The 18,217-nt window shown below is 26.6% G+C and overlaps 1 protein-coding gene across 1 annotated transcript; it reads left to right on the forward strand.

Annotated features, from left to right (window-relative positions):
• The first annotated feature begins 866 nt into the window (after positions 1 to 866).
• On the forward strand, positions 867 to 17,504 carry LOC111040519 (serine/threonine-protein phosphatase 1 regulatory subunit 10-like). The gene is made up of 8 exons (XM_022324454.1): positions 867 to 1,050; positions 1,190 to 2,155; positions 14,530 to 14,921; positions 15,001 to 15,082; positions 15,159 to 15,320; positions 16,148 to 16,231; positions 16,313 to 16,493; positions 16,558 to 17,504. The coding sequence occupies exons 1-8, from the start codon at positions 867 to 869 to the stop codon at positions 17,360 to 17,362; spliced, it is 2,856 nt and encodes a 951-aa protein (XP_022180146.1). The 3' UTR covers positions 17,363 to 17,504.
• Positions 17,505 to 18,217: the final 713 nt, after the last annotated feature.

Raw genomic sequence — 18,217 nt, forward strand, 5'->3', positions numbered from 1 at the left:
GAATTGCTAATGAAAATAATTAGGATTCTGTTTTAAATATTTCTTCTGTAATCTGCCATGGTTTGTTATATATATTTTTTAGAGTTGTAACTAATTTAGTATTTTTAAAACTCAAACTTAAACATATTTAATTTATCAACAAAAGTTAATTTGTATAGTATCAAGTTAATATAATTTGTCTATTAGTTCTAATTTCAGTACTGGAAGTGGCTCCTTTTTTTAAACTAAAAGTAACTTTTAATCCCTTATTTAAAAATAGTCACCTATGTCAAAGTACTTCTCAATATTGTCTTAATTTAACATTTGTTAGAAATCTTACATTTATTAATTTCATATGATAAAAAAAATGAATTGGCTGATAAGGGTTAGGTTCCTGCTCTGAATCGTTTTTTGTTTAGAATGAATCATTGAATAGAAATTTAACACAAACTATGCTACTATGTCACTTTTTTAGCCCTGTTCATTACCTAGAATTTAAAATCTACACTATTAATTTTGTAAGTAATAAAATTACAAAGAAGAACTTTATTGATAATGATTTTTTAGATAAATATAAACTATTTCTACAGCTATTCTGTTAATTTAAAAATTATAAAACTAATTAACAAAATAAAATGATAATACCTACCTAATGCAATAAACCAGAAAAGATACAATTTTATTTTTAAAAACTAATATTTGGACCCCAAGTTCTATATTTATATTTCATAATTAAAATATTTAATATATTATATATAGTTATGTAGTATGTTATTGCTAGATTAATTGGAAAAAAATCACACTGTATTAATACATTTTCTAATTCAATAAATAAATGCTACCTATATGATAGTTAATTTGTTTTTATTATATTTTTTTTTAGATTCATGGATGCTGGTGGTTGGAATTTAATTTATAATTGGTTAAAAGATGCTGTAGAAACTGATAATATTATACTAATTCAGGATCTATTAACAATATTTCATATTGTACCTGTAACAATGGAACGACTGAAAGCAAATGGCGGACCAAAATTGGTCAAAAAGTTATCCAAAACTCATATTGATATAGGTAATTATTATATTTTATTTATCTGAGTTTTTTTATTTGATGTATTAATTTTAAACAATATCTAATTGATTTAATTAATTTAATGTGTTATGAGAAATTGTGAGTACTTCTAATAATTGGTTTTCTATTAAAATTTCAGAAGTGAAATCACTCGCACAACAATTAGTTGAGAAATGGTTAAAAGTAGTTAAAACTGAACAATGGCATAGTATGATGAGTGATAAAGAAAGCCTTACAAAACATGATACATTAGATAACTTAAAATCTGAAACTGGAGGACATTTAATTTTAAGTGCACCTAAAATAGATACTGGGGTTTCTTCAGAATCAGCAAATGATAGTACTACCTCAGATTTTAAAACAAAAAGTGAAAAGCCTAAGAATAAATGTGAAAATGAAAAAGTCAAAGATAGAATTAAAAAAGAAAAAAATATCTTAAATGTTAAAGTTGATCTTGATAAAAATAAAGAAAAACCAAAAATCGAAAAAGAAAAGATAATAAAAGATGATTCTGATGATTCCAAAGAGAAAAAACGGCGCATAAAAGAAAAAAATGGAAATCCATTTTTAAGAATAATTGGAGAAATGACAGATGAAAAATCTGATGAAGACAAACAAACGGAAAATGATAATTCAAATTTAACCAAACATTCAAGTCGACGAAAACAAAATTTAAAAAATCTTTCATCTGGAGAAAGATATGTAAAATTAAAACTATCCAATGATAGTAAAAAGGGCAGTGATCCTAATTCTAGCTCAGACATAAAAAAAGAATCAAGACCATTACCACCACCAGCTCCTAAGCCTAAATTACCAGAATCTAAGACTATTTTAGAGAAAAAAAATTATTCTATTCATGTAGAAAAAAAAGAATATGTGGGTGAGAAGAAACCAACTGTTAAAACTTTTAAGTCAAAATTCCGAAGTACTGGTTTAGAAGAAGCCCCGCCTCCGCCTAAATCTAAACTGCAATCTAAAAAGTCAACCAAAAGCTTATCACCTTTACCTTTATCAAAAGCTGAAAAAAGAAGTTTGTCACCTCCATCAGATTCTCAAAGTGAAAAGAAACTAAAAAGTTCTCCTTCAGACACCAAGAAACTACCACGTAAGATCTTATATTTTATTTTTCTTGAGTTATGATAAAATAACTTTAGTGTCAGTGCTTAATATACATTTTAAATAATATATAAACTTGGAATAATTTTGAAACTTTCTATTTTCAAGTGAAAATTTGATTGAAGTTCCTTTCAATGCATAGAATAAATTATTATTTTTATTCATGATACGTTAACTTACAGTGTAAAGATATTATAAGCTTCAAAACAATATCAAACAAATGTTAACTGACTTAAATATTTCACTTTATTTAGCAAAGCCACTTTTCTGCAATTCAAACAATGTTTAAATGTCATATTGTTCTGTAGTACGACATAATTGTTTCCTACAAAGATCTAAAAGTTTATTAAAATTAGCACTGACACTGATTAATTAACTAATATTTTTTTTTTGATATATAAAACAATGAATGAATAATTGTTGTGACAAGTTGCATTTCAGGATAAACTTCAGGTGTCTAATGGAACACCTACAGAAATGATCTCTAAACTTATTATATTTTTGTGTATCCATGTATGTATGCATGAATACATGACAATGTTTTACACATATGTATACACTTAAATCAATTTTTAACACATGGTTGATTCGTAGTTAAACCCACCCTCCTTATTTCAAACAACATGGAAATTAAGTCTTAAACAGCCTAACGGTGCTATTGAAAATTTGAAATTGTAAATTAAACTGTCTAACATGGTGATAAGGTAAGTGATAAAATTATTTGGTTTTTTTGTATGTGTGTACAATATAGAATCAAAATGTATATTATTTGTTATCTCAAATTATTTTATAAGTATTCAATACATTAAAATATAAGACAGTTAATAGTTGAGTTAGGTTGAATGTTTTTGATTATAATTTAGTGATCAAATTGTTCATTTAGTTGAGTTACATTACTGAAGTATTACCTAAGTAACAGTTGATCAGCATCTCAAATATTAGGACACATTTGCGCTTGTAATTACATTTTGTTGCAATATCAAGACACATTAGGTATAATATATAATTTATAAATATTAACTTTCAATTTTGGACACCATAATATTTTCTGTTAAGTACATCAACAACATTAGAGTGAGTAGATCTATTATAAAACTTTTAAAAGTAAAAACGTGATGTTTTTTATAATTCTTAAACATTTGGAGTAGTATCAAAACACAGATAATGTTCTCATCTCTGAAAGGTTGTCAGTACAATATTAGTTTTCTCCCTAGGACACATACATAACATGGGACACTTGCATTCAACAGAACCAATCTTGTGTCAGCTGTAATAATTATGTAAATTGACCTAATATTAAACTTGATGGATTGAAAAACAATTTTTGTGTTAAGATGTTATTATTTATTGATATTTTAAATTTTTGCAATACATGTACATTTTTTAAATGTAATATTTGGCATAGGTACCTGTAACTGGTATACAAATTTAACTATCATAAAAAATTCAACACCTAAACACAGACAATATGCCTAACTTTAAGATTGATATTAGGTCAATTCAAATATTAAAGATTCAAAATTATTCTTGTTGAACGCATTTCCTATTTAAATTTTGTATGTTCACAAAACATTGAATTTTACAATGATATCCTAAAATTAGCCATTCACAAAATATGAAAATGTTGACAATTTTACAATGTTTGTCCTGTAGACCAAATAAATTTACTTGTGCATAATTTCGTGATGAATGATAGTATAATATATAAATTCAAAATATGCTTAAATGCTTACAAAGATGAATATACATCAATAAAAATTAATTAAGAATTACCTGATTGTATTGTTAGTTTTCAAAAACTAGAATATTAGTTAAATTATTTTAGTTTTGATTAAATCGTTATAACATGTATTTTGTATTTGTCCAGGTAATAATAACTTGGAGAAGCGTCATCTCATTGGATTGAAATAAGTCAAATGAATTATATAAACTATATATGAATATAATATGATAGTTAATTTTCATAAATATACACAGAATGTAAAAACTGTGATATTAAATTAGTTTTTAAGTTTTATTAGCATGTCTGACGCAACCTATGTTCGTGTCTCGTGCAAATAAACACATTACTAATTTCAGATACAATATTTGTTAATTTTTTCATATTCCTATTAAGATGATAAACATATATAATATAGATTTGTCTTTCAAAGTGGATCACGTATCTCTACATAAGACCTATGGTTCTTCAAAATGGACAGACAACTTGGAAGATGCTGCTTGCGATCATTGTTTTTCCATCGACACTACAACAGTATTTGACATTTAGATGTTATATTAGCTGTTTTGTTTATGTTACTTTAGTTAATTTATAAACATATTCAAGAACAGGTAGTTATATCTTTAATATCCCAAATCTGGATAAAAAATACGCAAATCGTAATTATAGGTTATTTGAGGTATGTAAATATTTTTTGACTATTTCTATACTCGCAAACAAAAAAAAACAACAAACATTACATTAACATACGTGCTTGACAACATTGTTAGCATACAATAACAATATAAGCTTCCATGAATGAATAAAGTATGTCAATGTACATTTCAGTTAATGTATGCCATGGACATTGTCTTATAATATTACTGTATACTAAATAAGAAATGTAGTGAGTTGTGATTTATTTAGTATTCCCACTTACAGTACGTAAACAGACCATCAGGCATGGTCAAGTTGCTCGGTAGTTTACCAAGGGTGGGAAAGTGATAGATGCTAACCTAACTTATTGACGCTGAGTGCTAAGTTAATATTTGGTATAGAGATCTTAGAACCTTCAACACAATTGCAAAATATGGCCTTATATTTTTCTTTATTCTTATCACTATTATTTTTCCAAGCATATCTACTTAATTTTTTAAGTAACCACTTTTAATTAATTAATTATAAATTAAAAATTCTTTGATTTGATTTAATTCAAATATTTTATAATAGATAAGAAATGTATACCACTCCCTACCCTTTCAATAACACTATATTTTAATTTAAAAATCAGTATTCTTAAGAAAGAAAGGAGGGCCTTAATTTATTATAGTATTATGTGGTGTAATATTCACAAACTTAAATTTAAAATTAAAATAAAAATACTTTTCTAGATATTGACTGATTTACATGCTGAAATTTGCACATGGATAGTGTTATAAGGTATAAAATGTTAATAAAAAAAAAATTATTAATTTTAATCAATTTGTATTTAAAAAAGTGTATTTACGTAAAAGCTTAATAATCAATTTAATTGTTATCTGTAGTAATTATTTGATTAAATAGTAAAAGATATAATGCTGAATAGGTATTTACATACCTAAATGGAGAGATAACAATTTAAATGTCTATTAGGATAAATATTTATGAGTTCTTATAGATTAACATGTTATTTGGTATAATATTGATTCTGTTTGTACTCAAACATATACCATATTTTCAATAATTTGTTAAATATATGTATACAATACAATAGTAGCCTGGAAATATTAACGCAACACCAGTTTTTGACTAGATTTAATTGGAACATTAGATCACTCAAATTAATACACTTTTAGTCATGATATAATTTTTAAAATATTTTGTCTTATTGAAGAAGTTTAAACAATTAATGTTTTTGAATATTTATTAATCATAGAATTTCTCTTTATTGTAAAATGGTTTTAACATTAAACACAAGGTCACTTAATTTTTTCTTAGAGGATTTTAAAAATATTAAAAATAAGTCTACAATTTTTATTTGATGAGAGAATCAAAAATTACATAGAAATTAAACATTGTTTAAACAATCAAAGAATAACAAACTTAGCTATTTTATTTTCAATTAAAAAAAATATAAATAATGAACTTGAAAATATTTATGAACCATTATACATTTTAAGTTGTTTATTCCTCAAATATATGGTATTTCTCCCACTGATATATTATGTGCACTTTTAGATTAAGAAATAACTAATAATTTAATTTATCAGAATAATTTTTTTGTATACTATGATTTACTTACATCCATTACGGTGACCTACCCAATTATTGACAATGTTCCTTGAAACCTACTATGTAACAAAATCTAGTTTCCAGTTCTTAAAATTATAACTTCTAAATATATTATGTGTTTAAAGTACAAATGTTATCAGTAAGAGACAATATCATGACAATAAAATGAGTATATTACAGAAAAAAACAGTATTAATTATGCAGATTTTTTGGTATGTTATAACATAAGATGGTTATTAGTTAACGTTAGTTTTAAACTTATCACAAGTGTAACATTTTTTCATTTAAAATTATGTTTTGTACTAAATTAAAATATTCAGCAATTTTTCCACAAAACGACAAATTTGTTTTTGTGCATATTTTCTTGTAGAAAATGTACCAAAAATGTTATTCACTAGTAAAAAATATCTCATAGTCGAATAATAGGGTGAAAAAACAATTTTCCACAAAATGGGTATATATATGTCAAACAATTTTTTTGACAATCGATTTTACTTATTTTTGTTAGTTAGAATGAATAAATAAAGATACTTGAAATTTTTATAAAACATTCATATTATTTTTTTCTAGACATCTCATAAATTAAAATTGTTCGGCTTGTTTTGTCCACCTAATTATAATATTTAATATTTTCGAATTTTATCAATTAATACATGATACAAATTTTTTTGTAAGCTAATAAAGAGCTCATATTAGCACTATTGTATGCATACAATTCCAAGTAGTTCAACCTTTGTACTAAAAGTATCCTTATAAGTTATAAAGTAGTGGCTGATTGTTAATATCTGCCCAGTATCGTTCTTTGCATGCAATGATTTACATCAAAATACTTAAGTCTGTTATTAAAAATATTTTCTGTAAATACTTAAAAATAGAAGACTAGATTCAAAATAATTGTTTTAATCCAGAAAAGTAGGATACTTTTTTTACAAAAAGGTTAATCGTTTTTGAGACAAATGAAATAATACCCTATTATTATAAACTTGTGAAATACATAATTGAGTTAAGGAGCTATACCCTTACCTTAAACTCCCTTCAATTGTTTAATTTCAATTTTAAAAGAATTAAAAACTGTTTTTTGATTATTCAAATTACTTGAAAAGTACATTATTCTCACATACTTTTTTTGCCTATGACCAAATCAATAATTTAAAAATGCAGGCTAATAGTTTTTATTGAGTAAGTCGTAATGGATGTGTTAAATTTGAATACAATGATAAATCATTGCATATAAATATAGATTCAAAGCAGTTTCGAGTCAGGCTCTATTTCTAAGGATATTTTATAATTTTTTAAAATTAATGTTAGTAATTTTTATTTTGAACTCCTTTTTGCCAACTTCTAATTTATTAACAATATATATTATTTGAGAATATTATAATTTATATCATATTAAATAATATTATATGTCAATTCCGCATACCTATTACCTACTAGAGGACTGATTATAGTACATTATAGTGTTTGCAGTAAAAATAGCTTAAAATTAATCTAAATATTTTGAAATATGATTATAATTGAAATATTTCAAGTTTTAAAGATCAATATTTTTTTTAAAACAAATATCGTTTGAAAATAATCTGTTTTATAAATTTTCGTTACTTTGATTGTTTAATGCCATGAAGAATTTGGACTTAAAACTGATAAAAATTGTACATGACGGTTTAACATTTTTTTAAAACTGATTAAAAAATGTATAAGAAATCTTACATTACATTTTTAAACCCTAAAAATAAAAACGTACCTATTTTAAATTTTTTTTGTGGCTTGGATGAATTTAAAACTATTTTGAACATTTTTATATATATTAATATTACCATTATAAATATTTGTTGAAAATGTTAACTATTTCCGGTTATTAGTTTTTGAGTTACACTAAATATTGATTTATTCATAAACTAGTTTTGTATAAAAATTCCCGCTTTCCTTGTTTTTCCCCATTATTTTTAAAAGTAATCAGAATTTTTGATTATTTCCTCTTAAAAGTACCAACTAGATTCAATTTTACATTAGAAACCACCCCCTCAAATTTGAAGATCTTAGCATTTTAACTACTATATATCATGTGTACAGATGTGTGTACTCATGTCCTATACGTCATTGTAAAATCTATACATGTATAGCTCCACTCGGAAACTAAAACAAACTATGTCTTCAAAAATTTGTATACCATAAATGTTTTTTTCTTATTTTCGATTAATTAGAAAAATGTTGGGAATTTTTCACTTTTGACTCCTTAATAATAACTAGATCTAACTTGGGATCAGTCTCCATCCTCAAAGTTGAAGAAAAAACATCGTTGCTCCGAATCTATAGTATAATTATACTAAATACTAAGATTTACAGTGAAATAAAAATAAATACTATACAAATAGAATAAAAATATCTTCGAGTACATATTGGCAAGTAGAATACCTAACGAATTGCTGTTAATATTGATACGTATAATTTTTATATTTTTCACTATCATATAAACAGTAAATATTTTTGAGTGAAAGAAATAATGATATATACGCACTATACAAATAATATTCTTATAATTCAGTTTTATAATCAGGTCAATTACACTTATCATTAATTTAGAGGAGCCCTGTTGTATAACAAATTTGCATGTTGGACGCACAATAATGAATTGATGTGCGAATCGTCTTTCTCAGAAATGTGCTCTTTTTTGAAGAAACTATTTTTGGAATAGTAACAATGCCCCAAATTGGGTATATTTTAAAATTCTATAATCAGATAAACCATTCAAATATTAAATTTATTTTATTAAATTTCTGTGTTATACAATATATGGTTAGATAAAAAAAGCGTCTTTTATTTTAGGAACTCATATTATGTTCGATATTTAATTAATTTTGTAAATTGTAATGAAGGAAAAATAAATTTTTATCATATTATATTTAATATAAAATAATGTCAATTGTAGATGTATGTTCCAAATCAAATTTTAATTCCATTTAACTTGACCATGCTAGATTCTACCAGTCAGTAATAAAATGAAAGGACCGAGTTAAAGTTGACTAGATAATATTATGTATGTAAATTCTTTGAACTGACACGATATGTAGATGTAAGTTATTTTTTAACGCATAATGTAAACCTTGACGGTTTTCTAACGAATAGATTCACAGGGGATACAATTTCATTATTACTCTTGTGACGTGGAACTGCGGGAGGTTGGAACAAGTGGGATATTGTCCTGAACCATACGCTCGGCCCCAAATAGGGGTAAAAGATAAATATTGTTTTTTGATAGAACTCTCAAGCTGAGAATATCAAGAAATAATATATTATAATTTATCTTATAATACAGTGTTAATGTGTTAAATAGTTTTACAAGCAGATTGTTTTATATAGTGGTTACATAATATTGTTTCAACTTTTATAAAAAAAGATTGTTGACGACTATTTGATTTTCTAAACATACGTAATATCGATAAAAAAAAAATTACCAACCATAGCCCAGCCGCCGCATGGCATTATCCTATATACCGAGTGATTCATTTGATTATTTCAACAATTATTGATGGATTTGAAAATGTTATTTTGAATGACAACATATACAGTTTTAATTTCATATTCTTAAGCAGAATATTTTTCGGAGTCTTTCAATACATATTGTGAATTTAATTTTGGACAAGTATTTTATGAATTCTAAATAATAATATATCAATTTAAAAAAAAAATGTAATTTGATTTAAATGGCAGTAATGACTATACATTTTAAAGAATTGTTAAAACGTTTTACCGATCGAACGATCGTTTTGGACTTCTTTTATCTGGAAATACAATTATTTCAATAAATTATTATTGTTTTGTATAGATTTAGATTATATCCATTATTTATCTGTACATATAGTTATAGTTTGTTAAATTTATACAAAAATTATGTAAAAATCTTAAAATAAAATTTTAAATTCAAAAACTTATAAAATAAAAAATATGACCTTAACATTTATTTTTGTCACTCAAAAGCACATGAAAATTGTATGGTATAAGACTAGCATCTCCTAGCCAGATTTGGAAAACAACACTAAGTGTATCGAAATCCTTGCAGCCTTAGTTATTACTAACTATTAACAGTTGTAAAAAATGAAGAAGTGGACCAATATTTTGCGGTACACTGCTCCGCTCAGCTCATCTAAACTTAAATTACTTATAACTCATAAACTACCATTCCGAAATTTGATACTTATGTATTGCAGTATTGCGATAAATATTCTGCTTTTAAATTGTAAATTCACACTATATGATGTCATTTAAAATAAGTAAAATTAAGGGTGGTACAAAATATTAAAAATATAATATAATATGGTTTTGTAACGGCTTAAAATTGTGTACAGAATATATTTTCAAACCGATGAATACTTTTTCACATAATGAATGTTTCACGTTAAATAGACACCGGTTTACAGGGTGATCCATTTTAGTGTCTACATACATTAGTGTATGGCATTGTACTACACCATGTTAACTTATTTGAATAACAGTTGAACATGCATTTTTAATTTCTCAATCCAAACAAGAAAATTTTTCGGAGTATTGTTTTACATAGAAATTGAAATTCGAATAAGTTGTTAGTTGCCGTTCATCAAATATTTTGTCTTTTTTGGAAAAATATGGCACTTTAGATTCCGAGCTTTATCCTTTCCGATGAGAAAGTGAACTTAGTGAAATCGGGAGATCAAAATTCCCAGTAATTTTCAAAAGTGCCGTGAAAAACAAAAAAAAGCAATAGGAAAACAGGAATTTTTACTCAAAATATTTTTTGGCCTTTTGTGCAACTAAAAAAATACTGTATATACATGACATTTTCACTGGATGTGCATTATAGCATTGTCTACAAACCATACAATTTTAAAAATGTTTTGATTCATGTTGAGCTATTTATAAGTTTATGACTTTTTTTATTCATTCTTTAAATGTCTTCTTTATGTCTAAAAATGTCGCTCGATCAAAAAATTTGAAATTGTAGGTAATACAAGGTTGTTCATAGGATGTTGTTAATGAATATTAATACAAAAAGTCGAGGGTAAATCTACTTTATAGTTTTGTTTGAGCGTCTGAAGTTCAAATGTTGACAAAATGTTTTTTTATAGTATTTTCAGTTCAAATTTGGACGAAACTCCATACTTAAGTCAATAATAGCGTTTTTAGTTATTTTGTTGCAATTTAAAGATATTAATTGTGGATACTTGAAACTTTTGACTTTACAAAAGGGAGTAAATTATTATATTTTGTATACTCACAATGACATATTGACATTTCACATTTCGACAAAAATGAATTTGACCTTCTGTAGTATTAATGCCTAATCTTATATAATACTACTTTGGTCACAATAACTTCATAAAATATACTTACCTAGTAATATTATAGGTTGACAGACTGTCTTTGCGCTGAATCGTTTTTCGTCCACAATCACCTAACGTAAAGAAAAACGTTACCCACTTATACCAGCTCTTTTACTTTTTACTTTTTTCGTTTATTTTTTTATCGATATTGATAATTTTTTCAAACAGCTTTAAAAATGTTTGTAGGCTACCGAGATAATTTCCCGGTTTTGCGCATCCCCACGCCTTGCCTTAGTGGAACCGGTTTTGATGGTATTGCTTTATTTAGTAGCTGGGTGTCACGCAGCGATAGGCAAAATAAACATTTTTGTTGACCTGCGGCCCGTTCTCTCGCTGGACAGTTTATATAAAATGTCTTTTATTATATGGTTTTTAATGTTATAATTGCAATGAAATTTAATATTCACACGTAGAAATTTAGAATAACGACTTATTATTCAGTTATACACAACTATATAAATTATAGACAATTAAAAAAATATCAATCTTGAAACTTGAAACATTCCATTATTACTCAAAATATTATTTTCTATACGTAAGGTTATAAGAAAATGTCTCTGTCAAAAAGCTGTATCAGATAAAGACCTCACAGAAGTATTGCGATGAATTCGCTAACTATAAACGTACGTCATTTTATTAACAATTTAGGGTTAAAAAAAAAAAAAATTTTAGCTATATTATTTAGCTATAACTACAAATACTGATCTGAAAACTAATTTATAAAAAAGTAAATTGATAAATTAAGACATCAAAATCAACTTTTAAGCAATAGATAATTTTTTAAAATTAGTTTCAATTTTAAATTAATTGTTTTCTTTGAAATGTATTGGAAGATACTAGACACTAGGTGATTTAGCAGTTTTTGTATGCACTGAGAACCAAATTTGATGAATGAGTGCCTTTTATATAGAAGGATTGGGGATAATAATATATTCTTCTGTGACATAAATAATAGCCTCAAGTATCACCGTCAGTATAGACGTAAGTTGGTATTAAGTAGCGGCGCTTAAGAAGTACGCCTCCCTGGGTTTCACAGCATATGGAAATCGTGTGAATGTACTATATAATATTAATATTATAATACAAAAGCTATAATGAGGCTTCAATTCGATCCTCGGTCTATCATATAGGTGGGTTAAAAGAACACTCCGTCGCGCAGTCTCCGTGGATTCCTCAAGCCCTTTAAATGATGCATGCATGCGCCAAAGAAAAACATCACTTCGAGTGACGGTTAGCTATGTAATAAAATATTGCAGGTGCAACAATAAAGATCTTGATCATGTTTTCATATTTTAGTAGAATGAATCTAAAACAGAAACAACCCTAAAATAATTAAACGTGAACAATTTTGTTGTCCAGGACGATCCTTTTATTACTACTCATAGACATGTTAGATTCTAGTAAAACGTAAGTATTAACGTTTTTGAAAAAAAATTTTTTTAGTTATTAAAAATCAATATTTTTGAAAAAAAATTATCAGGGTTTAAGTTTTTATTTTTTAAAATTATAGCATACATCCTTAACTTGAATTAATATAACGTACTTATTTTCAAACAGAATATTTTTCTGAATATTTTAATTTGATAAATGTTGAAAAAGTGTTTTTTTATTTATTCTTCAAGAAGATAATGGACCTCACTGAATATGTTCAACACAATTGTTAATTGGTTATTATTCCTACCTATTTAAAATGTAGATGAATAGGAGTGGGAACTAGTGGTGTGGCATCAGATACTCCAACAAATGTCCATCAACTACTCCGCTCATCCAAACTTTAATTTTTATTAAAACCTAGTAACCGTTCGTTTGAAAAATTATTTTTTTATAAAAAATTGAAATTCACAGAAAGATATAAAATGCTCGAGAATATGAAATTAAAAATGTATGTTATTCTCAAAATATAATTTTTTTTTAACATTTCAGTTTTGTAACGAATTCAAATTATGAAAAGAAAAAATTATTTCCTAAAACGTTAATACTTTTTAATATAATGAATGTTTTCTTTAAAATAATCATTCTGTATAGTTTTTTGGTTTGTTTATTTAATTTTAAAAATCTGTGTATCTAGTATTTACAGATGCCATTAAATAGGTATTTGAAATAAACAAGAAAAATATTGTACTGCTAGTACATGCTGGAAAATTCAAATCAAATAAATATACAATAAAATAATATCCAAATTTTAGTTTCACGTTTATCTGGGTTTGACTTCATTGATTTTATATGATGTTATGTTAGTTAAATATGTTGGTAATAATGATGTCCTATTTTTACAATGATTAAAAATAACATAAAGGTACTATTTAAATACTTATAAATTAATTTACCCATTTAAAACGTATTTTGTACATTATATTGTTATACTAATTTTATTTGTTTCATAGCCAATTTAATTATCAATGGTGAAAATATTAAAACCATAAAATATAGTTATTTTAGAATTAAAATAAACATAATTTTGTTTACTTATTACATTGTACAATGCGTGAATAAAGAATTTTAAATTTAAACATAATGTATTGTTTTTATTTATCAACATTTCTCCTATTCCCAATTGTTAAGTGTATTGAATATTAATATTAACACATGTTGTATCATAGCTTTTTTTTAAATTTAATTTGATTTAAAGAAAAACTACATTTTGAACAGCAAATCAACGATTGTGCTGTTACGTTTACCAATAGCTGTTTTCATAGTTGCTTGGATTTATTAAATGCACATTATTTTGTTCCTACCTACTTGAAAATTTCTGTATTTACGACATTGTTTTACGTCTTTAACTTGAACATCGAAACATTTAGAGAAATTGAATACGCCATGATTTATTAATATTATTATATGGCTGTGTTATGTCTATTAACGCGTAAAATATTGTATATTATGAATATAATGTAACCTAATTCATTTAATTTTGATATTCTCCAAACTACGAATCAACCAATGTATAAAATATGTTATTTGATAAAAGAAAATATGTGGTTATAGGATTCTTTTTTTATAAAAATTAACTTATGTTTTGTTTTATTTTGTTATTAGCTAAAATCAAAGAGAGTGGTTTGTTTATGGATGCAATGTTAAATGTTCTAAACTCAGCTCCAAAAGTCCCCAAAAAACGGAAACCTAAACCGGATGCTGTTAAAAAAAATCAAGACTCTCCCCCATCCACCATCCCATTGTCGCCTGTAAAACCTGACTTACCATCGCCACCGAGATCTCCAGTACATTCACCATCAACGTTGGATTTGGATTCATTAGTTTTGCCACAACCTTTGACGAACGCCGATGAGTCGCCGTCATTTTCAGAATTGAACACGCCTTCGGATTACGTACCGTTATCGGCCGAAAATACTACTTCCCATGATGTGACCCCTGATCCAGAACCAGAGTTAAATGTTGAACCGCTAGTTGAAAAGCCACCACAACTAAAGGTAGGTATACAGCATTTTTGAAAAATGAACTAATAAATAATGTGTCTTCGATAATCTCATTTTAATTTATTTTGTACAGTTTTATCGAGACACTTTATTGGATTCTACAAACGAGTCGCTCAATACTGATGAACCCGAAGAAAAAAACCAAGTCAAAAGTCGTAAGTAGTATTATTTATTTTATTCATTTACCCATATGTGTTTTAAATTTTAATAAAATGTTTAATGTTTTTAAAGCTATAGACGAATCAACTACCAATAGTTGCAATGACAACAAAAGTGGTATGCGAAGTGTTCTGGTTTACGTCAGAAATAAATCGTCAAAGAAATCGGTTTCGTGGAAACAAGAAAACGATTTGGTGAAAGTTTCTTATTTTGAACACGACGAAACCGAAAGAGGTATGTCTATTATTTATTATTAGATTTTGATATGATATCTTGTACCCACAAAATATTTTGTTTAGTTGTTACTTATTTATTATTGTTACTTATTACTAATATTTTCCTTAATTGATCCACTAAATTGATGTACCATCATAAGCGTTGAATTGCGGATTTGGGTGCATGTTTTCGAAAATCAAAAAAAAAAAATTAAATATTTAAAATATATAAATAAATAGTCGTCGATTCTAATTATAATGTAGATGAATTTATTAATTCTAAAACAGTATTTCTAAAACTACTTGGTATTCTTAAAGTTTTATTTTCTGAAACATAGTGTTTCCAAAACTTGGTATTCTAAAACTCGGTATTCTAAAATATGACTTTCTAAAACTGCCTCAATGCCGAATTTCGAGGGGGAGGGGGGTATGAGGGATTACGGTCCCCACAATATTACGTGTATATTTTGAATTTTCACAAGGATAATATTAGTTAGAGAGGGGGGGGGGTTGTTTATTTACTGCCCGGGGCCCTTTTCCGTCTGGCTACATTATGTTACGAAGTAACTCATTTTATTGTTATAAATTCATCACATGTATAGAATGTGCAATGTACCACCTAAATTAAATCTAAAATCGATAAGCACACCTTATATGGTACAAGATATATATATTGTGTAGGTACAAGTCATATCTGACTTCAGTTTAAAATTGATATGTTATTAGTTCATAATCAATATTTGTTGCTGGTTAAATTTAAATGAAGTGGTTCTATGAAAAATTCACCTAAATAAAATAATTAAATTTAAAAAAAAAATGTATATAATATTCCTTAAATTGTTTTAGTGAATGTAACAAAGAACTTTAAAGCTATGGAAATGCATGAACGAGATGTTGAAAGACAAAATTTCATTGCTGTTCGAAAATTAAGTAAGATGTTTAAATTAAAAAATAAATTACACCTTATCCCAAAATATTAAAAGAGTAATACTAATAAATACATTTGTTTAGATGCTGCTGATAATATGGAATCAAAGACACCTTGGCGATATTTAGATGATAGCTTGTTAGTTGACTTACCAGAAGAGCTTGGTAAAGAAAAAATGGAACATGGTAGTGGCAGTCAAGAAAAAAAGAAACAGACTCTTAGAGAACAATCAGTTTTGCAAGCTATTTACTTCACTAGAAATATGTAAGTTTATTTTGTCAATTTTAAATCGCTATGATAATATTATTAACCTAACTATGTTACACAGGATACCGGATTCACCAGAAGAACCTGATCAAATGGAAATAGTACCATACTCTGAACCATTAAACATTCCTTTGGAAGACATGTCGGGGGATACAGCCCCTATTTACAATTATGTTAGTAATTCTTGGCCAGAATCTAAAGGTGATCAGCCTCCCATTGTAGAGTTTCCTATTGGAATGAACAATGTAATGCCAATGCCCAATATGATGATACCACAACCTCAATTCCCAGTATTTGGGGGCAATCAAATGAATTGGGGTATGCCACCTGAAAATATGATGGGAATGGGTCCTCCAGCAAACAATATGTACATTCCTCCTAACCAGATGATGATGAATAATCAGATGTTTATGGGCGATCAGATGCCACAACAGCCTCAACCTCTATCACTGCAACAGCAACCACCACCACCACTACAACAACCACAACAACAACAACAACAACAACAACAACAACAACATCATCCTCCACCTGTTCAAGAAGACCAATGGATGGGTCCACCTGGGCCTCCAATGCAACACGATCAACATTGGAGCCAACAACAACCTAACAACGGCCCACCACATTTTGAAAGAGGCGGTGGCGGCCGTGGTCACACTAGATGGGACAATCCTAGGGGTGGTAATTACGACTCGTATCGAGGAAAAATGAACCGTAATAATCAACGAGGTAATAGAGGAGGTCCATACAATCGGAGAGGCGGTCATCCAGGCAATGGAAGAGTAGGTGGTCGATTATGTAAATATTATGCAAAACAAGGTTTCTGTAAAACTTCAAACTGTGCCTTTCTACATTCAAAATGTTAATGTAATTTTTTTTTCTTTTGTCGTGAAATAAGACTGAATAAAATTTAAGATCTGTAGTAATAGTTCCCTCGCCCTCTATTCTTGATACTTCAAATGACAAGCGATATTGTATATAAAATTATAAATATTATGTATAATTGTACACATTTCGTTAAACCAAATAATTGTTAAATAAATTTTATTTGTAGATAAAGTTACAATAATAACTAATAGTTGTTTGATTTTTGTATTGTAAAATATTGTATTGTTTTTAAAAAGTAATAATTATTTAGACATTAGATGAAAGTAATTAATCTAGTTATTATTAAAAATGAAATTTTAACATTATGACATAAACTAGTTCATCACTTCTTAGCACATTTTATTGCTGTTTTATTGTATACGTGTAAATACCTAATTGCATTTTGTAAATGTATCATTGATGTCTAGTACAAAAGATACAAATTATGTCATGGTTATAGAATTTATTTTAATTCGGTTGACCCTATTATTAAAAACAAATGGCATAGATCATAAAACTATAAAATAAACAAAACCTACATGGTCTTCACTTTTTAGCAGTTTTGTTAGTTTTAAATTTTTAATATTAGTTAACTGACCTTTATCAAATTTAAAGTAAGTTATAACTAGTGAATATTTTTAAATAAATTATAATATTATTACATATTTTTAATTTACTTTTAAACTCAAAAACTGATGCGAGTTCATAGAAAATGTTGTTTATTTATTTGATAATAATTAAATTAAATTAAATACTAAAAATCTAAAACCAACAAAACTAAATGTGAACAGGTTAATATAAATTTCAATTTTGCAACTCTTGATAAAAACCAAACCACTGAAATAAGAACTGAC

This window comes from Myzus persicae, unplaced genomic scaffold, assembly GCF_001856785.1.
Source record: "Myzus persicae strain clone G006 unplaced genomic scaffold, MPER_G0061.0, whole genome shotgun sequence".
NCBI classification, from domain to species: domain Eukaryota; kingdom Metazoa; phylum Arthropoda; class Insecta; order Hemiptera; family Aphididae; genus Myzus; species Myzus persicae.

What these genes read in the sequence shown, in the direction of transcription:
- LOC111040519 (XM_022324454.1), top strand. Translation starts at nt 867, where the DNA reads ATGGATGCTGGTGGTTGGAATTTAATTTATAATTGGTTAAAAGATGCT. An exon ending in AAAAGCCACCACAACTAAAG is followed by an intron (nt 14,922 to 15,000) that starts GTAGGTATACAG and finishes TATTTTGTACAG; the next exon opens with TTTTATCGAGACACTTTATT. An exon ending in CATTGCTGTTCGAAAATTAA is followed by an intron (nt 16,232 to 16,312) that starts GTAAGATGTTTA and finishes ACATTTGTTTAG; the next exon opens with ATGCTGCTGATAATATGGAA.